The sequence below is a fragment of the Littorina saxatilis genome, linkage group LG17, assembly GCF_037325665.1.
Source record: "Littorina saxatilis isolate snail1 linkage group LG17, US_GU_Lsax_2.0, whole genome shotgun sequence".
NCBI classification, from domain to species: domain Eukaryota; kingdom Metazoa; phylum Mollusca; class Gastropoda; order Littorinimorpha; family Littorinidae; genus Littorina; species Littorina saxatilis.
This window is the reverse complement of record NC_090261.1, coordinates 66,603,717-66,628,368: the sequence shown is the minus strand read 5'-3', so window position 1 is coordinate 66,628,368 and position 24,652 is coordinate 66,603,717. Positions and strand designations below refer to the sequence as shown.

At 43.5% G+C, this 24,652-nt stretch overlaps 1 protein-coding gene across 2 annotated transcripts in view; it reads right to left on the bottom strand.

Annotated features, from left to right (window-relative positions):
- Positions 1-24,652, bottom strand: part of LOC138952262 (uncharacterized) — a 64,310-nt gene that overhangs the window by 20,788 nt on the left and 18,870 nt on the right. For both annotated transcript variants that reach the window (XR_011451336.1, XM_070323891.1), the window contains exons 2-3: positions 9,522-9,641; positions 740-1,321 (exon numbers count right to left, since the gene is read on the bottom strand). Coding sequence is in view for 1 of the 2 variants with exons in the window: in XM_070323891.1 (XP_070179992.1) it covers positions 740-1,321; positions 9,522-9,624 (685 nt within the window). In the remaining variant the exon portion in view is untranslated. The remainder of the gene's footprint in view (positions 1-739; positions 1,322-9,521; positions 9,642-24,652) is intronic.

The window sequence follows — 24,652 nt, the reverse complement described above, 5'->3', positions numbered from 1 at the left end:
CCTCACTTTTGAGACCTTTCAACAATTTCAGAAAATTCTGTCTGGAAAGAGGTGGAGCACCTTACTGTATCCAAAGCTTTAGACTTGAGCAAGAGCAAATACAGGAAAAACAATGTCTTAAAAAAACAGGAGGTCTTTGAATGCAAAGTCTTAAAGGTGAGCTATCATGATCCCCAAACACGTCACATACCTGGCCCTTGGATGCAAAGTCTTAAAGGTGAGCTATCATGATCCCCAAACACGTCACATACCTGGCCCTTGGATGCAAAGTCTTAAAGGTGAGCTATCATGATCCCCAAACACGTCACTTACCTGGCCCTTGGATGCAAAGTCTTAAAGGTGAGCTATCATGATCCCCAAACACGTCACTTACCTGGCCCTTGGATGCAAAGTCTTAAAGGTGAGCTATCATGATCCCCAAACACGTCACTTACCTGGCCCTTGGATGCAAAGTCTTAAAGGTGAGCTATCATGATCCCCAAACACGTCACTTACCTGGCCCTTGGATGCAAAGTCTTAAAGGTGAGCTATCATGATCCCCAAACACGTCACTTACCTGGCCCTTGGATGCAAAGTCTTAAAGGTGAGCTATCATGATCCCCAAACACGTCACTTACCTAGCCCTTGGATGCAAAGTCTTAAAGGTGAGCTATCATGATCCCCAAACACGTCACTTACCTGGTCCTTGGATGCAAAGTCTTAAAGGTGAGCTATCATGATCCCCAAACACGTCACTTACCTTGCCCATGGACTTGGAGCTCAATGAAGAGTTGATCATCTGTACCCAGCAGCAGGTTGGTTTCGCTGATCACAACACTGGTGTTGGCGCTGACAGCAGGTGTGCTAGTGTGGCTAGTGGTTGCCACAGGTGCTTTGGGGGTGGTGACATCAGATGTGACGGTAGGTGCTTTGGTGGTGGTGACATCAGATGTGACGGTAGGTGCTTTGGTGGTGGTGACATCAGATGTGACGGTAGGTGCTTTGGTGGTGGTGACATCAGATGTGACGGTAGGTGCTTTGGTGGTGGTGACATCAGATGTGACGGTAGGTGCTTTGGTGGTGGTGACATCAGATGTGACGGTAGGTGCTTTGGTGGTGGTGACATCAGATGTGACATTAGATGCGTTGGTGGTGGTGACATCAGATGTGACGGTAGGTGCTTTGGTGGTGGTGACATCAGATGTGACGTTAGATGCGTTGGTGGTGGTGACATCAGATGTGACGGTAGATGTGTTGGTGGTGGTGACATCAGATGTGACGATAGATGCGTTGGTGGTGGTGACATCAGATGTGACGATAGGTGCTTTGGAGGTGCCGTTATCTGAGAAAGTAAAAAAAAAAATCTTTTTTATTTTAACTTTAAAGTAACCCTGCTTTGTCCTTGAAATATGGCAAGGGTCAACTAAACTTGTGTCATTTCTGGAGGGTTAACAAACCCTAGAAGAGTGTCAAAGGTCAAAGTTTTAGCTTCAAAAGCATCCACTTTCTATTTCTTGACTCAAACATGACCTCACAGTGACCTTACAATTTGGCTGGGGTTAACACAACTTGGGGACTTGTCCTGAGGTCATAACATGCTAAAAGCAGGGGTGGGACTCTCTTGTGACGAAAAAAGAGGAAATCCCTTTTTTCTAGGGGGGGGGGTTTGGGGGCATGCTCCCCCGAACATTTTTTAAATGGTACATTAAAATCTGTACAATCTGGTGCATTCCGAGACTAAAATTCAACTTGTTTGGATTAGGCAAAAAAAAAAGACATTCTCCCCCCCACCCCCCCCCCCCCCCCACCCCATTCAAATAAAAAATCACACAACAATGGTAACATTGTAATGACGCATACTTACGTACTGAACCATGTATCCATAATCCAATACTGGCAATAGTGTAGTATGATTCAATGCATTGAAGCTCAAAATGACTATTAGTTATCAGGAGTTTCCAGTCGGCACAATTTAACTCTCAAGCCTCCAGTGTTCTGTTCCATCTTCACGTCTCTCCTATCATTCAGTCAACAAGTTATAGATACTGTGATGAAATGGGACGCGGAAAAATAGATTACTCCAGCGGAATTCATAAGTTGTGTCCGCGGAAATAAAGTCCCACCCCTGTAAAAGTGTCCGAAGAGTTAAGAGCAAGGCTCTCCTCACTGCTGATGTTTTTGTATATTTTGTATTTTGCTTTTACTTACAACAAACAAACACCCAAAAACTTCAAGATCCACTCCAGAAACCTTTACACAACTACTGTGGTTCGTATTTGTTACCCGAGCACTGTCTAATTTTCAAAACAAGCGAGGTAAGAGACTTGTCAGATAATATTGGCTACAGTACTCCCCGGTTAACGTCACTACCGTTTAAGGTCACACCTCTGATAACATCAATCAGGGTGTTGGTCCCGACCTAAAGCCTTCTTTGTATGACTAAGAAAACCTCGCTTAGCGTGACCTCGGATACGGGAACACCTCTTTTTAGGTGACCCCCGTTCTGGTCTCTAAATGCAGAAGACCACCGCTTAAGATCAAGCGAAACTGAAACAGACAAAAATCTCCCAATTTTGCGGCCTTGACAGGTTTTTTTCTCCATATGACATCAAAAGAGAAGTGATGCACAAATGTAAACGTCATCAGATTATTTGGCCCGATTATTTCCGGTTAACGTCACTACCGTTTAAGGTCACACCTCTGATAACATCAATCAGGGTGTTGGTCCCGACCAAAAGCCTTCTTTGTATGACTAAGAAAACCTCGCTTAGCGTGACCTCGGATACGGGAACACCTCTTTTTAGGTGACCCCCGTTCTGGTCTCTAAATGCAGAAGACCACCGCTTAAGATCAAGCGAAACAAACTGAAAAAAATCTCCCAATTTTGCGGCCTTGACAGAGTTTTTTTTCTCCATATGACATCAAAAGAGAAGTGACGCACAAATGTAAACGTCATCAGATTATTTGGCCCGATTATTTTACCCCAAAGAGAAGGATGAGGAAATCTTTCGCAAATAAAACTTGGAAAATAGTTCCCGCCAAAAAAGTCGCTGAACCAATCAAATTGCCAACGGAAACCACTTTGACAGAGTGAGACCCGTGGATGATGACAGATGTAACTGCAGTGTGCCCGCTCCCCTTCTGCAGAGGCATGAGGCTAGAATTGACCTCATGTTGTAATGCATGTCATAAGCGATATTTGAGTAGTGCCAATTTTAGGCCAAAATAAAAGACATTGTTGAAGATTTGAGATATTTGGAAGCTCGCTCTCTCTCTCTCTCTCTCTCTCTCTCTCTCTCTCTCTCTCTCTTTTGTTCCCCCTCTCTCTCTTCTCTTATGGTCTCTGTTTCTGTCTGTCTCTCTCTCACTCTCAGTCTCCGACCCCTCAGTCTCCTCTCTCTCTCTTTCTTTGCCCCTCTGGCCATCTCTCTCTCTCTCTTCTATCTTGTCTCTTTCTCTCTCTCAGCCTCCAATCTCTCTCTCTCTCTTCCTTTCAATTCCCCCCCCCCCCTACTCTCTCTCTCTCTCTCTCTCTCTCTCTCTCTCTGTCGATCTCCCTCTTTTTAACTCTATGTCTCTCTCTTCGTCTCCTCTCTTTATCTCTGTCTGTCATGATCAGTTTGTCTGTGTCTCTCCTCTCTTTCTATGTCTGTCTGTCTTACCTCACCTCCTCTCTCTCTCTCTCTCTCTCTCTCTCTCTCTCTCTCTCTCTCTCTTTCTCTCTCTCTCTCTCTCTCTCTCTCTCTCTCTCTCTCTCTCTCTCTCTCTCTCTCTCTCTCTCTCTCTCTCTCTCTCTCTCTCTCTCTCTCTCTCTCTCCTAATGCAGCTGATGGTCTCTGTGTCAGTGTCAGTATGTATGTCAGTGTGTGTCTCTCTCTGGATCTGCCCATTATCACGTCATTGACTTTCAATTGGCGGGAAGTCTTTTATGGGGTCTCAAACTAAACTCTGATCTCCTCGGATAAGATCAATATTTTCTACTGAAATTGATCTTATCCGAGGATCGGTTAACGTGTCCCTCGGATAAGATCACGATTTTTTTTGGTCCCAAGGGGGGTCACCTTATCCGAGGAGTACTGTATGCATTTTCAAATAAAACCTGCCTAAAAGAAAAACAAGTCGCATAAATATAGGTTACACACACCGAGTTCTGAATATTGTGCATGTTTTCCCGAGGGTCGATTTTCAGGTATTATCGAGCCTTTGGCCCTTGGGAAAATATGCACGATATTCAGGACGAGGTGTGTAAGCTTTTTATCCCATTACTCAGACGTTTTCATTAAAAACACGAACTTTTTTCACTAAAACCTGTCGGTGTCTGTTTTCTGCATGCCAAAAGCCTCCGCGGACATAATTCATGTCAATGAATTCAGACGCAAAGCCAGTTCCCTTTTGTCTGCATAATGGACGGCGTCATTCGACTTGTATATGGACATTCAGTCATTCATATTGCTTATAAAAAGGTATGCTGTTTGCTTTTACATTTCAAAAGTCATTCCAAAATATCCTTGTGTATATTTGACATCGGCTTTTGTTATACTCGATTCGGCATACCAGGTAAATTATATGTTTACCAGAATTGCGCATGATAACGCCAGCGCAACGAATTCAATTCGGGCCGTGCTGGTTTGATCGGTGACCCAAGTCAGTTTGCATGTAGTGTTACTGTTAGTCAGTCGGTGATTGAAATTGTGGCTATCATCGCGCTGTTCTGTTTCGGTTTTCACACGAGGATCACTTACATATTCAGTCGTCATGTGAGCTCAAGCCTCAATACTTCGCCTGTTGTAGACGTTAAGCGATAAAGCCTGAAAGTTGTGTGTCAGTACTGAGAGCCGGCGCGGTACATCGCTTTCTACTTTGTCCCGGTCGTGAGTTTGAACACTTAATCTTGAATACATCTAAGGCGGTAGGTATAGTTTTGCTTGCAGATGCAGGAACATTGATGGCTGCAATCTACTGGCCGTATAAAATGTCATCTCACACGGCATCACTGCAGAGCGCCTAGAACTGTACCCACGGAATATGCGCGATATAAGCCTCATTGATTGATTGAACATTACGATCACATTCCCTTCTGTTCCCATATCTTCATTGTATCTCCAACTTCTTTTCGTCTTCTTATTTTCATTTTGACGCCACTCGCTGAACCCGGCGTTGACTGATTCACACAAGCCCGTCTAGCAGACGACAGTTTGTTTGTTTGTTTACTTGTTGCTTAACATCCAGCCGACTACGCAGAGCCATATCAGGACGAGGAAGGGGGGGATGAAGGGGGCCACTTGTCAAGCGATTCCTGTTTACAAATGCACTAACCCATTACTTGTGTCCCAGCAGGCTTTAGTAAAACTAAATTAATACCTACTGGAAGATTACCAGTTTCCAGTATGTTAAAATAGGCTTAACCTATCTACTGCTGGACTTACATCAGAACACTAACAGATTAAACTATACATGAATCGCGAGACAAGCGGCAAGAGAAGAGATTTTTGGAAAAAATACAGGTGAATGAGCAAGAAGGCAGAAAAAAGAAAAGAATTCATGAAGAAAAAGAGAGCATGACAGGAAAGAGGAACCAAAAATCTACCTAACAGCAAACTAGAAAGCTCCTGCGGTTCCAAAAACAGGAGGGGCCTTTAATTTCATAACCGCAGTGCCCCACTGCGGGAAGACGACAGTTCCAACAGCCTTGAACAGCACTGTTGCAAGCAGATTCAGCTATCAATGGAAGCAATACATTTAAAGCCAAAGCAAATAACCAAAAGAGAAAACCTAACGTTTGATTTGACTTCTCATGACTCTTCTGATTATGTTTTTGGCGTTGGAATGGATCTAAGCGGGTTCCCAGCTACGACAACTTTTCCAGAGTTATGCACCAGCATTGAATCGCTCAGGCCTTCGACAGTCGATGTCAGTTTCAGATTGAGTTTTAACTACCAGGTGACTGGGTTGTGTTTTTATTGCGCGCCTCTCTCTCTTTCTCTCGGTTCTGTGTAGTTGGCTGTCTGTGTAAAATTTAGGGAGTATCGTCCCTTGACCCAATCGCGATACTCGAACATGCCTTTGACCAGCCGCTTCGGCCAGCGAAGTATCTGGACTCCGTTCTTTAAACTCATGCAGAATAAGCGTATCGTTTGTAATATTCTTTTTTCTCTCAATATTGACGTATGTACCCATACGTGATATCGACTTTGACACCGCAAAATATTTCAGTCGTATGATGAAAAAAGTAGTCAATCTGTAAACTCTGAATATGCAGATGACCTCTTAATTATTCCAGTTGAACTCTGCGAACACGCGCAAAACAGGTCAGATCGAGGCTCAGTATCCATGGATAATATGCTCGGGAAACCATGGATTATGCAGCGTATTCACCTCCTCAGGTAACAGAGACAAAGAGGCAGGTCATGAGATAAAGCGAAATGACTACATTTAGTCAATCTATTCAACTCACAGAATGGAACTGAACGCACTGCATTATTTTCACCAAGACAATACAGCTTCGCCAATCCCTGCGGAAAGGAAATCGCTGACACTTTCTACGTGGAAACCCCAGTTTGTTTGTTCGTTCATGGGCTGAAACTCCCACGGCTTTTACGTGTATGACCGTTTTTACCCCGCCATTTAGGCAGCCATACGCCGCTTTCGGAGGAAGCATGCTGGGTATTTTTGTGTTTCTATAACCCACCGAACTCTGACATGGATTACAGGATCTTTTTCGTGCGCACTTGGTCTTGTGCTTGCGTGTACATACGGGGGTGTTCGGACACCGAGGAGAGTCTGCACACAAAGTTGACTGAGAAATAAATCTCTCGCCGAACGTGGGGACGAACTGACGCTGACAGCGGCCAACTGGATACAAATCCAGCGCGCTACCGACTGAGCTACATCCCCGCCCTGTTCAGGAGCTGAACCATGAGCAACCAGCAGAGGCACCGGAACATTGGGTAGACCGCTACCGGAAGGAGAGGGTCTGGCCAAAACCTGAGAAAGGTGGTAAGCCACTGAGGGTGATTCCTCAAACCGGAAGTAGGAGTCTCCCTCCCTCTCAGACCGGAAGTCAGCCATCGCCGACGGAGCAACCGAAGCGGAAGTCACCGACGATGAAGCACCCTCCGAGAAGTATCTGGAAGTTACTTCCGCCGCAGACTCAAGTGCAACCTTGAGTTTTGACGGAACCCAGAACGTGTCTGATCGCCGGCGAAAGACTGTGAGTCAGACGCGTCAACCTTGAGTTTGGACGGAAACCCAGAACGTGTCTGATCGCCGGCGAAAGACTGTGAGTCAGACGTGTCAACCTTGAGTTTGGACGGAAACCCAGAACGTGTCTGATCGCCGGCGAAAGACTGTGAGTCAGACGCGTCAACCTTGAGTTTAGACGGAAACCCAGAACGTGTCTGATCGCCGGCGAAAGACTGAGTCAGACGCGTCAACCTTGAGTTTAGACGGAAACCCAGAACGTGTCTGATCGCCGGCGAAAGACTGAGTCAGACGCGTCAACCGAAGGACACGGCCCGAAGTTGCAGTTGCTTGTGGCAGAATGCTGTAAGGGATAACCGGGAACCGGAAACCCACCGGACTGAGGCCGGAAGCCCGTAGGCCAGTCCTAGGTCCGAACCGGAAGAGACCGCGGCAGGTGCTCGAGCCAGTGGACCTATGCTTCTGGTAAAAACCGGAAGCGTAGCTGCCGTAAACAGCTGCTGGCTCTGCCCCGAAACTCCCGTGAACCCGTACAGGCAAACACCGGCGAGAGACGGGGCAGCCAAACCTGGCAGGTAGTGACCCTGCGTTGGCCGTGTCTCCGAAGAGACGTGCGTACCTGCACTCCGCACGAAAGTGGGAGACAGAGTACGCCGGCCAGGAAGAGAACTGTCTCCCAAAAGGGAATGTCTTGTAGTATCACGAGTACTGACAGACCAGTTCGGAGAACTGGAAGTGCCGGCTGCGGTTGAAGAAGGCGGAGGACCGGGGGAAGCACCCCTGGTAAACGTCGCCGCCGGAACCCTCAAAACAGCCAAGGAGCTCGTGTCCACCACGGCCAGGGGAAGGACAGAGCTAGTCGACGGTGTGCATGGCCCTCTGCATTTCATCCCGCACGAGGTTGCGGATTTCTGGAAGCAAAGAACTAAGAATATTCGACACCAGAGCCCCAGACTCCGGTGGCGAAACAGAAGGCAACACAGAAGGCAAAGCAGAACTTGACTGCCCCGAAAACTTGTTAAGTTCAGCCGGGGCAGAAATAAGCACAGAAATTACAGTATTGTTAGCTTCGTCAGAAACGACAACAAGAACAGGTGATTTAGCAGAAGACGCCGAAGATTTAGGCTCAGAACTGCCTTTGCCCTTGACATCTCCCTTAGAGCCGCGTTTTTTATCGTTATCAGCCATGCTGACACCAAAATGGCGGCCAAACAAAAATGCTACTGAAATTTTACAAGTCCAAAGAATGAACAATAAACCAGTAGCAAAGACAAAATTCCTGTCAAAAACGTGACAAATTGGAAAGAGCTCACCAACTAATACAGCAGAAGGTGAAATAGACGGGTAGTGGCCGGTGGGCACCGAGCAACAAGCAAGGCAAAGCGGGCACAAGAGCGAAAATTCTTCACGACCTTCTCTGAAGCTGAAAAAATCGATTGACTGACCACGTGTTCGGGAGCGGTAGTGACGTCACACATACCAATGGGAGATAACTCCCATGGTCTGGCGTCCTTACCAACGCATCCGTTTAGCACTTTTTTGTGGTGGGGTTGCTTTCCTTTAAACTTTAGACGGGTAGCTTTTTTCAGACCTTAGCATCTGTGACTGCGTCAATGCTTATATGTGATTCGAAGTAAGAATATGTAATTCAATTAAATTTTAAGCTTCCGAGCTGCAATGTAATCCCATAGTCCGGACTTCGTCAAAGATTGCTTGACCAAAATGTCAACCCATTTGGTTGAAAAATGAGAGCGTGATAGTGCTTCCTCCCCTTTCACAAAAAGCCGGATATGACGTCATCAAAGACATTTATCAAAAAAATGAAAAATATGTCTGGGGATATCCAGAGACTCTCAATTGTGAAGTTTCATGAAAATTGGTCCAGTAGTTTTCTCTCAATTGCTCTACACACACACACACACACACACCACCCCCTCTATGTTCAAACATTAAGTCAAAACTTGACTAAATGTAAAATCCTGCCAAAAGCATGAGCTCAACAATATGGTTATAATCTGAAAAGTCAAGATCACACACACTAACCCCCAACCCCTCCCCCACTTCATCCCTATTATTTGCATATGGGTCAAACCTAGCAAACAGGGCCTCCTAACAGCTAAACGCACCAAGTTCAGTCAAACCTAGCAAACAGGGCCTCCTAACAGCTAAACGCACCAAGTTCAGTCAAATAAAAAAACAAGAAGTTTGAAAGCAATAAATAACAAATTCAGCATAACTACAGAAAAAGGTGAATGCACCTTGAAAATCGTCAGCGCCCATACTCTTGCACAGCACCATACTGCTAGCAGATAAAAGTACAAACAAGCCAACAAAGCCAGTACCAGGTGAGTCGGTATCAGGTGCGACAGTCCCAGCAGCAGAACTCTGTGCCAGCACCAACACCAGCACCAGCACCAGCAGGGCAAAGCAGGCGGAGACTTTCATTGTGGCTTGACTTCTTTCTGTAACACAATGGAAAGACTCATTCAGTTTAGAATCATCCGCCATCTAAAAGTAAAACCCAGCACTCAACAAAATCTGATCATAATTAGATTTGTTCAGTTCCATGCAGAGACAGGGTAGTGAGAAAACAAGGATTTCCTGCTAAAGGTTATGCAACATGTTTTAATGATAATTGTTAACACAGAGACAGGGTAGTGAGAAAACAAGGGTTTCCTGCTAAAGGTCATGCAACACAATTTAATGCTAATTGTTAACACAGAGACAGGGTAGTGAGAAAACAAGGGTTAGAATCCTGCTAAAGGTCATGCAACACAATTTAATGCTAATTGTTAACACAGAGACAGGGTAGTGAGAAAACAAGGGTTAGAATCCTGCTAAAGGTCATGCAACACGTTTTAATGCTAATTGTTAACACAGAGACAGGGTAGTGAGAAAACAAGGGTTTCCTGCTAAAGGTCATGCAACATGTTTTAATGCTAATTGTTAACACAGAGACAGGGTAGTGAGAAAACAAGGGTTTCCTGCTAAAGGTCATGCAACACGTTTTAATGCTAATTGTTAACACAGAGACAGGGTAGTGAGAAAACAAGGGTTTCCTGCTAAAGGTCATGCAACTCGTTTTAATGCTAATTGTTAACACAGAGACAGGGTAGTGAGAAAACAAGGGTTTCCTGCTAAAGGTCATGCAACTCGTTTTAATGCTAATTGTTAACACAGAGACAGGGTAGTGAGAAAACAAGGGTTTCCTGCTAAAGGTCATGCAACACGTTTTAATGCTAATTGTTAACACAGAGACAGGGTAGTGAGAAAACAGGGGTTGTACCCCCTCTTGTACCCCTTCCCCCCTCTCCCATCCCCAGTTTGACACTTCCTCCTTTATAAGACCTTGTTTTTTCAGATTTTTTGTTCTTGACTTAAGTAAATTTACCTCTATTTTTAGATTCTGTCTTTTTTAGGGCTGATTTTCTCACATTTGTTTAGATTTTAAAAAGGGGTTCCACTGTACGGTGTCACTGTCCATCGAGACACGCCGCCTGCTCATAATACACTAATGTACAGTGACACTGTCCACCGAGACACGCCCCCTGCTCGTAATACACTGTGACACTGTCCACCGAGACACGCCGCCTGCTTGTAATACACTAATGTACTGTGACACTGTCCACCGAGACACGCCGCCTGCTCGTAATACACTAATGTTCAGTGACACTGTCCACCAAGACACGCCGCCTGCTCGTAATACACTAATGTACAGTGACACTGTCCACCAAGACACGCTGCCTGCTCATAATACACTGATGTACAGTGACACTGTCCACCGAGACACACCGCCTGCTTGTAATACACTAATGTACTGTGACACTGTCCACCGAGACACGCCGCATGCTCGTAATACACAAATGTACTGTGACACTGTCCACCGAGACACGCCGCCTGCTCATAATACACTAATGTCCAGTGACACTGTCCACCGAGACACGCCGCCTGCTCGTAATACACTAATGTACAGTGACACTGTCCACCAAGACACACCGCCTGCTTGTAATACACTAATGTACTGTGACACTGTCCACCGAGACACGCCGCATGCTCGTAATACACAAATGTACTGTGACACTGTCCACCGAGACACGCCGCCTGCTCATAATACACTAATGTCCAGTGACACTGTCCACCGAGACACGCCGCCTGCTCGTAATACACTAATGTACAGTGACACTGTCCACCAAGACACACCGCCTGCTTGTAATACACTAATGTACTGTGACACTGTCCACCGAGACACGCCGCCTGCTCATAATACACTAATGTCCAGTGACACTGTCCACCGAGATACGCCGCCTGCTTGTAATACACTAATGTACAGTGACACTCTCCATCGAGACACGCCGCCTGCTTGTAATACACTAATGTACAGTGACACTGTCCACCGAGACACGCCGCCTGCTTGTAATACACTAATGTACAGTGACACTGTCCACCGAGACACGCCGCCTGCTCGTAATACACTAATGTACAGTGACACTGTCCACCGAGACACGCCGCCTGCTCGTAATACACTAATATTGCCACGTTGGGTATTGTATTATGGCGTTGTGCAAGAAACCTTACAATTCTGGTGTGTAGTGGTGTAGGAATGTCACACCTTTCTGTCTGGAGCTCTACAAAGAACAAAACTCCATGATTACAGAGTACTGTACAGCGCCTCTGACGAGTGTTAGTTTTAAACCGTCAATTCTTCCTGTAGCAAGACTGAAGTCTTAAGGATATTCATGGTATATTCTGTCAGGCATTTCCATTTCTGTGCTCTACTGCTATTACATGACGTGTGTCCACTTTAAAGACACACAATTTGTGAATGGTTTGCATTGTGTTTTGAAGAAAATATTCCCTACATTGACCATGCCAGTAACTGATTCTTCAAAATTCATGAGTGAGACATTAATTTATCAAAATACATGCAGTACACAAATGCAACGTGTTACAAGTACTCTTCACTCTTCACTGTCTCTGTCCATGCCAGTTTTCAAAAGGTTGTTTCTCCTTGTATAATAAACAGAGCATAGGGCGTCATTGCACAAAAAGAAACCTTCAAAACCTCCAAACCGGGTACAGAAATCCTTTTTGAAAATAAAAACATCAGTGCCCTATGATGATCGGTCAATGCGTTTTGGTGTCTGCATTATGTCAGTCACGCTTGATGACAATGCTACTTGAATTTGCTTGATCAATACAAAGTGATGACAATGCTACTTGAATTTGCTTGATCAATACAAAGTGAACGGGAGAATTGGGGGAGCTATCAAGTCCACGCACTTTGAACAGTGAGACTGATAGAACGTACAGCACACAAACAGAATCTCGCGGGAACCGGCCAGTTAGGTTCAAATCTCTCGCCAAGCCAACATTTTTTTAGTTTGTTTAACTTTCTGTTCATAACCTCTGTAAAATTACCACCATGTTAAGACTCCCTTCTTTTTAAGACCCTGTTTTCTCAGACTTTCTGTTCATATTACCTCTGTAAAATTACCCCCATGTAAAGACTCCCTCCTTTTAAAGACAATGATTTTCTCAGTTTTGTGGAGGTCTAAACAGGGGGGTTCCACTGTAGCTGTTTTACAAAACAGGCTGGTTACCTGTTCAACCGGACCACCAAGATAGCAAACAAGAGAACAGTGATTACACACTGAAGATAAAGCTATTTCACAAACAGAAGGAAATTTCACTGCCAATAAAAAACGCTAGCGCTGGACCCGAGTACTCTTCAGACTGGCTCGCTCCCCCAGTATGAAAGTTTTTGTCTTGTGCACGTGGATTTAAAAAATAGAAAAAAAAATAAAATTATTTATTTATTTTACACAATTAAAAAAATTATTAGAGTAAAATAAAACATTAAAACGTTCATAATAAACAATAGTAAACAAGAATTAAACAAAAATTAAAAAAATAAAATTGACCGCCCATGCCGGGAATCGAACCCGGATCACTTGGATTAAAAAAAAAAAAAAATTTTTAAATTTATTTTACACAATTAAAAAAACTATTAGAGTAAAATAAAACATTAAAACGTTCATAATAAACAATAGTAAACAAGAATTAAAAAAAAAAAAAAATAGACCGCCCATGCTGGGAATCGAACCCGGATCACTTTGGCCATAGACTCTCTCGTGCTCTCTGTCTCTCTTTCACCGAGACCAAACCCTGCATTGTAATTTTTTTGCCGAGACCATATCCCCACCCGTTGTCTGGCTTGCAAATCATGCTTTTCTCGTCACTGCGTGACGTGTTCGGCTCAGGCCGCCCAAGTCTCCCCTTTAGTTCAGGCTGTTCGCAAAGCGACCAGCCTCCCACCGCAAAAACTCCCCCCGTTAAGAGTCGTTTTGGTGGAATATTTCGCATTTAGGTCCCAGGTAACATTATGAAGTTTTAATATGATCAATCGGACCTATTATCAAGTTAGTGTATCAACTTTTGAACGAACTGCGCCCAGTAGTTTCCCAGCAATAAGCTGTTAAGTCGAGACAGACAGACAGACAGACAGACAGACAGACAGACAGACAGACAGACAGATACACATGCACACACACACACAGACACACAATTAGAGTCTGCAGGACCCTCATACTGCGTACTCGGGGATAATGCAATGTTACATTGTAGGCACAACACAATGAGAACAACTTCCATGGCATAAGTGTATAGAACTATTAGCAGAGTGGTATGTTTCAGACATGACGTTCTTGGTGATCTCCCTTTGTACAGTGGCACCCCCGTTTTCAGACACACCCTCCCTGTTTTCAGACCTCCCCCTTTCAGACACAAGTTATCCACAGTTTCTTTTCATAACATCTGAAAATGGATCTCCATTTTAAAACTCGATCTCTCTCTTTCTTTCTTTATTTGGTGTTTAACGTCGTTTTCAACCACGAAGGTTATATCGCGACGGAAAAAGGGGGGAGATGGGATAGAGCCACTTGCCAATTGTTTCTTGTTCACAAAAGCACTAATTAAAAATTTGCTCCAGGGGCTTGCAACGTAGTACAATATATTTCCTTACTGGGAGAATGCAAGTTTCCAGTACAAAGGACTTAACATTTCTTACATACTGCTTGACTAAAATCTTTACAAAAATTGACTATTCTATACAAGAAACACTTAACAAGGGTAAAAAGAGAAACAGAATCCGTTAGTCGCCTCTTACGGCATGCTGGGGAGCATCGGGTAAATTCTTCCCCCTAACCCGCGGGGGGATCCCTTTCTTTAAAACCTAATTTCCCCAGATTGTTTGAGGTATTTCAGGGGGGGCTCCACTGTACTGGTTGTGACACAGTGCCACTGTCTTAAAGAGCTGCAACACAGTGATACACTGACACACAGTGACAGAACCAAAGAAAGACAGAAAGATTGGTCTTTGAATAGAACCACGCATTCACCACAGTCCACACCACAGTCCACACTATAGAATAGTTAGAAAGCGTGTTTCAAGTTTTTAAAAGGCTCAAAACCCAACTTGAGCTCGGGTAGCTCAGGTGGTAGAGCACTGGACTTGTGATCGAAAGGTCGCTGGTTCGAATCCGGGCCGGGACGGACACAGGTCAACCTTATGTGCAGACCCAGAGACGGTATCCATCTCCCACCCCCGTGTCACCACAGTGGCACGTTAAAGACCTCGGTCATTCTGCCATAAGTGCAGATGGCTGATACCACCTAAACCCGCATACACTTGTGTATTTCATCTAAAAGTCGGGTTAAAACCCAGGAACATGCTCCTAATGGCTTTGCCGTGAGGGCGTAAAACTTGAATTTCTCTCTTGCACCACATCCTATCCTCCAGTGTGACCCCGTGTCAGTGACACGCAATGTAATGCCTAAAGCAAAATAACATTCATTGTCGATACAATGCCAACAATAACAGCTATACCCACTTTCACATACAACTCGTCATCCATGGCTGGTTCTGGGCACTATTCAAACAGTTGTAACCACTTTCACATACAACTCTTGTCATCCATGGCTGGTGACTGCACTATTCAAATAGTTCTTAACCAGTTTCACAGAATTCTAGTCATTCACATGCTGTTTTACATATTATTCACAGGCTGTTCAAAGGAATGTTGGCAGCCGCGGTTCACGCCGAGACCTCCTTTCTGGACCACCAACCCCCGAAATTTGACACCTCATCCTTGCTGAGACCTAATGCTCGTTCAGCTTTTTTGTTTACTACGGATCAAAAAATGACCTCCCTTCTCAGACATGATTTTCTCAGATTATTGAAACTGAAAGGCTTAAAAAAAAAAAGGGGGGGGGGGGGGGGCGTCTTTTATCAAGAATATATTTGCTATACTTTTCATCAAGAGGCATAAAGAACAGGAGGCTGCAATTTTTTATTTAGAAGGTATGTAATTCGTTTCAGAGAAAATCATGTCTTAAAAAGGAGTGAGTCTTAAAATCGGGGCCAATTTACACAAGTTATGAACAAAAATCTGAGAAAAACAGGGTCTGAAAAGGGTAGGAGTCTTTCGTTGTGAGGGGGGGGGGGGGCCACAGTACACCACTGCCAACTTTCAGTTACATGTGTCATGTAGTACACAACTTTCAGTTACATGTGTCATGTAGTACACAACTTTCAGTTACATGTGTCATGTAGTACACAACTTTCAGTTACATGTGTCATGTCGTACACAACTTTCAGTTACATGTGTCATGTAGTACACAACTTTCAGTTACATGTGTCATGTAGTACACAACTTTCAGTTACATGTGTCATGTAGTACAATCGGGAAAAGCAGACACAAGTGAACATTTTTTGCACCTCCGCAGAAAGAACATTTTAATCTGGGTGTTGAATACAAACAGCGATTTGCGTATAATATTATACATGTACATAGTCTTTGACGACACCATGGTGGTGGGCTTTGAAGGCCAAAGAACTTAAGCAGAGTATTTCCTGATAAAAAAAAAAGTAGCAATATTGTTGAACCATCGTTTCAAACGACCTCCTGGTACATTTTCCTTCAAGCTCACCGACCTAATTTGGCTGTACTCAACGCTAGCCTACCTATAATCCAAACCTCAACCTCAGTAAATGCTCCTTCTCAACTATCCACAATACATGTGGGGTTTGAATCCAAATATCGATTCACGTCCAATAAAAAGAAGTCTTTAATGGATCATGAAGACCGTAACAATAACGGACAAAAACTATCGATCATTTTCTGTAGACAGTAACACCAAAGTAATTGGTCTTCTTATCTGATGATATTGTTATTGTTATATGACATATTTTCCTATCTTATACAATTGAGACTGTGCCAAAAGGTGACGTTTTCATGTCAGTATGTCCCAAATGACATCACCAGTACATTTTTCATTCTATCTAATCTGTTTTCGTTCTATTTTTTCTAATAACATGCGTTAACAATTGATTGCCAACTGGAATGGAAGAGCACAAAAAGTGTAACTTGATATGTAGTTTCTCTAGAGGGAAAAACATCTTCCACTTTCATGTCAGTGTGTCCCATGCAACATACATTTGCCAAACAGCTATGTGCAAGTAGATTATTTGTTAGTGGTATAGAAAATACTGATCAACAATTAAAGTCAGTTTTCACATTCATTTTCTACCTATTTCTTATTTGTTTATTCTGTTGGCAATGGTGAAATGTCAGCAATCGTGTGTCATTCGGGACAGTAGACATGACACCTGACCTTTTGGCACAGTCTCATTTGCACATAAAAATGGGTGTAAAAGAGTGTCAAATCTTTGCTACTTCCATCATATTTACCAGAAATCCCTTGAGACAACCACATCCCTGATCGCAATATGTTCTTGTGCTAAAGCCAAATTCACTCCCCATATTATATATGTGATTACATGCTTCTTTGCCTTTCAGCAGATGAGAACAAGAAGCGCAACCTTGTGCCAAATGTACAGCAGTCTCAACAGAAAGTAATATCCTTGATTAGGAGAATCAATATCTGTGATAATGTGCTGACATGCAAAGAACAAGGTTCGCTAGTCTTCCTCGGGAAGGTAACCTGGAATACACTCAGCTGAACATTACCAGTTCCAAAACGACCATGCAGATGTGAAACGGGGGCAGGAGAGACACTGTCCTATTTAATAAATCAAGATATCAATCAAGCTATTTCAATGAATGGTTGTTTTCAAACTGTATCGCTAAAACATTCAGGGTTCCAGGCTGCCTTTAAAAAAATCCAATTTTATGCTTGACATAGGTGCACATCACTTTACAAGTGCCAAATCTGGATTCCAAACGTGGTATTTTTTAGCCTTAAACAATAGTATTGACCACTGATTGTATGCTTGTAAACTTTAGAAGTTGCTGGTGCACTGAATCAATTGGTTAAAAAAAAAAAAGTCATTTTCCTGTTTCTAAGATCCTTAAGTCCAGCCACCAGATTTTGATTTTGTGCAGTTTTGTTTTGAATGTCTATCAACCTGCAACTCACCAGAATGTGGAAAGGCGCTGTGAGTTCATGTGCCTGTGTCTCTCCAGTTCCTGGTGAAAGTTACAGGTTCATAAACACTGATGCACACAATGCCGATATACAATGCAGATAAGATATACAATACAGGTAAAGCGGTAGGACTAGAATCCTGTAAACAGGACACACATCAAGTCTTAAAATTACAGTTTGTTCAGCCGACAAACAGGATGTAGATTTTTCAGGTGAAATTATTTACACAAGTGTGTCACTGTGTGAATGCACCCCTGAACCGGGCCCGGTAGGCCATGTATAACTTACAGACAAAACTCAAGTTTTTACTATTAGTAGTTCTGCACATTAGGCAGGAAAATATTTCATACATCACACACTTGAACACTCAAAACAAAAAGGCATCTCAACTTGTCCAGGGATTCTATACACACCCCAACCTATCCCTTTCAGTTCTTGGAATGCACCCAACAAAATGAGGTCAACGCAGGACTTGTAAGGAGCAGGCACAGTACAGCTCTACACTCACTAACTGACTAAAGTGGTGTTCACATGGCAGCTCTACACTCACTAACTGACTAAAGTGGTGTTCACATGGCAGCTCTACACTCACTAACTGACTAAAGTGGTGTTCACATGGCAGCTCTACACTCACTAACTGACTAAAGCAGGGATGCAAACAAAAAATGTTAAAAAAGAGGAAAAGTGGCGGGGGTCTGGGGTCCAGGGGCAACGCCCTGGCGGGGGTTCAGGGGGCAGCGCCCCCTGAAGCTGAAGCATTATGAACAAATTAATGACCAAAAACATGCATAAACGGCAATATTACCCTAAAAAACCCCTTATATTTACAGTGTCTAAAATAATGTATAATACTTACTGTTTTACTAAATTTACTTTAGAAAAATTACTGCTTGTACACTATAGAGTTTAGTACCACTAATATTTTTACCAAATGAACAGTCATTAGACTAGAGTGTTCTGTCTTCTGATCATTGAAAATATGGACAATCATATACTTGTACAAAGCAGCCACATGACATTACTTGGAGAGAGAGGGACAGGGATCTGCGGCAAGCTGTATCAATCCATGGCACTGACAAGAAGGCATTGGCAAGTCACAAAGTCTGTAATGGCAACTGTAAAAATCCCTTTGCTTTGGATGTATTTGAAACTTTAAAACTTTGTCTCTGACAGACAATTAAAAAAATGGTTGTGTCTTAGCAGTCATGCCACAAAGCCGCGGGTGCCATACACCACTGGTTTCGAACACGCCACACAAAATGCGTTTCCGGCTTTTTCAATTTTGCGGATGACATCGCCTACTCTTTGCTCGTTGACGTTTCTGTCCAACCACTCCCATTTCCACTCGTTCTTTGCGTTTTCCTTGATTTTCTTTTCAAACCCGCGTTCAACGAACTTCATGCACGAAGCCATTTTTCGGGAAGGCACAAGTTAACGCGCCCGCGCTCACGTGTTCGCCCGTTTAAGAATACGGCTTTCGGATTCGCCCGCTTGAGAATAAACACCGAGAGGCATGCTCGGTTTACATTTTTCCTCTTCTTTTTTTTCGGCGATTGTGCATGAAAAACGGCGATTTCAAAAAGTAAAAACGGCGATTTTTTCGCCGTTTGGCGGCTATTTTGCATCCCTGTAAAGTGCAGTTCACATGGCAGCTCTACACTCACTAACTGACTAAAGTGCTGTTCACATGGCAGCTCTACACTCACTAACTGACTAAAGTGCTGTTCACATGGCAGCTCTACACTCACTAACTGACTAAAGTGCTGTTCACATGGCAGCTCTACACTCACTAACTGACTAAAGTGCTGTTCACATGGCAGCTCTACACTCACTAACTGACTAAAGTGGTGTTCACATGGCAGCTCTACACTCACTAACTGACTAAAGTGCTGTTCACGTGGCAGCTCTACACTCACTGACTGACTTAGTGCTGTTCACATGGCAGCTCTACACTCACTAACTGACTTAGTGCTGTTCACATGGCAGCTCTACACTCACTAACTGACTAAAGTGGTGTTCACATGGCAGCTCTACACTCACTAACTGACTAAAGTGGTGTTCACATGGCAGCTCTACACTCACTAACTGACTAAAGTGCTGTTCACATGGCAGCTCTACACTCACTAACTGACTAAAGTGCTGTTCACATGGCAGCTCTACACTCACTAACTGACTTAAGTGCAGTTCACATGGCAGACTTGCAACCAACTTGTGACCAACTTTAGTCGTTAGAAAATCGCTCCCGAGTCGTTGAGGCCGAATCGGGGAAAAGTCTGCCATGTGAACACCCCCAGTGACTCGCGCCAGACTCGCGAACGACTCACGCCAGACTCCAAAACACAGTTGAGCACTACCCGACTTAGCCGTGACAAGCAAACGACTTGCGCCAGACTTTTCTTATCGGTGCGAACCGATTGGCTAGCTCTAGCCACTGAGTTAAATATAGACGTATACATCTCGGTGGCCCAAGCCTTCCCCTCGCCGGAAAACAACGAGGTCAACCGGACAATCCCGAAAGGCTAAGTCTGGCGAGACTCGCCGCTTAAAACTAGTTTGCGAGTTAGTGCTGTTCACATGGGCAGCGATTTTGATTTGACTTGCTGCTGACTAAACTCCCTTGAAAGTTGGTCACGAGTTGGTTGCAAGTCTGCCATGTGAACAGCACTTAAAGGTCCTTGTCTACATTTTTATACCGAAATCGCCATTTGACCATTAAAATGCAGAGTCTATTAATGTATTATCTACAAATATCAACAATACACCCCCTTTCGATTAGGAAAGACGAATCAAGTGTAGCCGTTTGAAAATTCATTGTAGTATTCCAGCGTAGTACTCATAGTAGGATATCCTTATTTGGAAAATGCCAAGCGCAAAACTCCTCTCAAATACCGTGCATTTCGTGCGTTTAAAAAAAAGCGTGGACAGCGCTCCAGTGTCAAACTGTTGCTGCACTTGTTTGGGCGTGGCTATAAGCATAGTGACATGAATTTGATTGGTCAGTATTTTTAGGCAAAGCACATGTTCTCCGCAAACAGAAAACAAAATATTGGAAGCGTGAGTCACGCTACCCAAAAATAAAATCTTTTTTTACATATATTTTTTTTCTATAACTTTTTTTCCCCATGGTTCATTCATCATTTGACATAATTTTGTATCGAAATCTAACCATAAGATTATTGAAATAAAGCAAAAATGTAGACGACCACCTTTAAAGCTGAATCCTGAGGTATTGAAAGTCAGGGCCGGACTAGGTAAGTACTAGGGTGGGGGGGTTACAGATGGGGGTCCAGGGGGCGAAGCCCCCTTGGTGGGTGTTGCAAGGGGGCTTTGCCCCCTTGAAGCTGAAAATTTTTTGATGTTTCTGGAGGGAAAGGAAGCCTCTCCTTGAACGAAAAAGGTAAATTCGACAGCAAGCTGTATAGGCAATGAAGAAGAATTGATCCAGATGCAACCCCCCCCCTCCCTCCCCCACAAAAAAAAGCTTGGGAGGTACATTTTTAAGCCAGGGGGGGGGGGGGGGGGGGGTTGCACAACCCCTGTACTAGTCCGGCCCTGGAAAGCACATATGGATATGTAACAGTGGAACCCCCCTCTCCATTTTACAGGCAATCTATTCAAGGAAGAATTGAGTTTCAAGGAAATAAATAATGCCTGGGGTCCAGGGGACCTGGTCAGGCATGCTACAGGCCAAAAATGGTTTTACCTGAAAGACGCGCACAGTGGCAAAGCCACAAGCTTGAGCCTGCGAAGCAGGCGAGAACTAGGGGGGTCCGGGGGCATGCCCCCCCGAAATTTTTTGCCAAAAACGGTTAAAATCTGTGCAATCTGGTGCATTCTGGGCATCATTTTCAGAGCTGTAATAGTGTTGTGTTCTTGTTAAAAATCCCATTTTAGCCTCCCCCCACCACCATTCAACACACCTCCAAACTGGTGAAAACAACACTACTGTAGACTAGTATGTATTCACCAGTGCACTGTACTACAGTCGTGGTGTTTTCACCAGTTAGGAGGTACATGAAAAGGGTTTACAAGTCACAAAAGCTTTGAAAAAGGTTACTGCAAAAAAACAAATGCAAGGAAGAGTAATCACTCACAAGTCAAAGAAGGCACAGTTCTTTTTGCCGCTTTTGCCGGATTCGTTCTTCTTCGTGTCAGCCTTCTTTTTTTCCGGCGGGAAGGTGTTTTCAAGCCAAGCCCAACTCCATTTGTTCTTCACGCCGGAATGAAATGGTCCCAGCGAATTTCTCTGTACAATATCTGGGCGAAACATTTCGCCAAAAACGACGGCCTACATCCGCAGAACTAGATTGGGAACGTTCTAGATTCAGAACGGCAAGACCAATGACGAGCAACGCGCGTGCGCTGGCTTCATTGAGACCGGTGTCACGAACTGAAACCTCTGCTGAACTTGGACTTCAAGAATGCGATCCTTTGACCGAACGAACCATGGGTTAGGGTAAGGATTAGGTTAAGGGTTAGGGTTAGGTTGTTCACGACCTGATTAATCTCCCTATGTTAGCGCATGCGCATTGACCGCAATGAGAAGGATCGTTCAGGCAGAGGTTTCAGCTCGTGACACCGGCGCCCGGTCGCGTTGCGCAATATTCACACGGATCGTTTTTGCGGAAATTTTTCAACTTAACCGGAATAAATTTGACTTTACCGGATTTTGAAAACGGCTTTACCGGATTTCCGGCAATTACCGGAAAAGTAGCATGCCTGCTGGTAAATATGAATGTAACTAACCCCCTCTGGTGAAAGATACACTGTGCATGTAAAGAACACACTTGTTGGTTCCTCTCACCTGGTTGGTCCCTCTCACCTGGTTACACTATAAAAACATGTTAGGTTCAGGTACACGCACACTTCACAATTACATGCACTAGAAAGCATTGTTATAATTTGTTTTTTTAGCTTTCGCGGAAATCCGCAAAATCGCAGGGATTTGGATTGCCTGCTTTTAAGACCTTGTTTTCTCAGATTTTATGTTCATAACCTCTATTTTAAGACTACCTCTATTTTAAGACCTGATTTTTTTCAGATTTGTTGAGGTCTTAAAAGGGGGTTCCACTGTATGACATGAATGGGACACCAGCAAATACGGATCTAGTCTATCTAGTCATTGATCTAGTCTATCTAGTCATCGATCTGGTCTATCTAGTCATTGATCTAGTCTATCTAGTCATTGATCTAGTCTATCTAGTCATTGATCTAGTCTATCTAGTCATTGATCTAGTCATTGATCTAGTCTATCTAGTCATTGATCTGGTCTATCTAGTCATTGATCTAGTCTGTCTAGTCATTGATCTAGTCTATCTAGTACCGACAGTTTTATTTAGGTGAAAGTGAGCCTATAGTCTCTTTGAAAAAATCAGGGTGGGCGTTTGCTAGGTAGTTACCCCTGTGCACAACTTTTGGCCCAAAGTGGGGGGGTGGGCGTTTGCTAGATGGTGGGCTTATGCTAGGGATTTTACGGTATAGAGAATACTACATGGCTTGCTGTGTCGTACCAGATTTACACGAGTTGTTTTTTTAAATATTGAACTGCGAGCAAAAGCGAGCTGTTCACTATTAGAAAAAGCAACGAGTGTAAATCTGGTACGAAACAGCAAGCCATGTAGTATTCTGTTTATCCTACATACTGTACTAACGTGTATTTTACTGAAAATGTCTTGCAGACGAGGCAGCTAAATTGAAGACGCTTGTTTTGGAACCTCAATCTCTTCTAAAGCCTCATGCAATCTATTACGTCAAAGCAAAGAAACGTCACTCTGAAAGTGTGGCGTGACGTGTTAGTTCTAAAGATTCATCGAAGGTAATTAGCGAGCGCAATTTTTGTTTCTATAATGAAGAGAAAGGGGGAATGTACGTTCTGGCTCACCGATTCCGACAGACCCTAAATATTAACGCAAAATAGGCTTCTGGACTAAACTTTTACTAAAATGAAACATGCGACAAAATCAGAAAAATACTGCATAAATCCATACAAAAAAAGATACAGTAAAGTAAGGTTGTTTTGAACCAATGCCGGGTCTGTCGGAATCAGTAACCCAGAACGTACATTCCCCCTTTCTCTTATACAACATTCTTAAGCTCAATACGCTCTCTCATTTACAAACTTTACTTCATATGTTCTTTCACTGTTAGAATTATATCTGATACATGCAATGTGACTGTCTAAACGAATAGTTAACTCTTTACAAGTGATTCTATTTTTACTTTTTCTTCCCGTCAGTGCTTCGTGTCGTATCGAAAACAAAAGCAGACGACAAATTTAGTCAGTTGGAGTTGTCTCCCGTACTCCTGTAGCATGCACTATTCAGTTTAGATCAGTGCGCTGCAGATCTCTGTGGCTGCACCAGACGGTTCGGGAATTCCCAACAAAAGAAAAGATCAATACGGCACTGGCAACTTCAGTGTCAGCTGAACACGAGAGCGTTCGGTCTTTTAGAAGATTTGTATCTTGAAATGAAAATTAACGAATATCGCGCTGTCCGAAGGAATGGAGTACATATCGGACAATGACCACGCTCAGGCTAAAACGATAGGACATCTGACCGACATGCGGCAATGTGAATCGGACATTTGGGGATTTTCATCGTTATATGTCCGACGCCTAACGACATCCCTGCCTACATTATTCTGATTGATCACAACCAAACCTACTATTATTGGACACATCCAAATGCAAGCGTCTGTTCTTGAAAATTTCCCACTGATCTAAAAATAAAACCAGTGCAATTTCCTCTGTCGCGCTTTGCCACAGAAACTCACGGTTTGGCCTGTATTTCTGATTTGTGCGCAAAAGCTTTCTTTCTTTTTTCTTTTTTTTAACATAACAATGTTTAATGTCACTGTTTGTTTAAAAGACCATGGTCATATTTGTAAAAAAAATGTTAAATTAGAAAATAAATAAGACTTTGGTATATGATTTTTCCTACACCTGTGCTCAAAATAAGACATAAAAATGTTGGTATATAAGTCGCTCAAATACAGTTAGGTATGAATGGCTCGGTTTGAGTTTGTT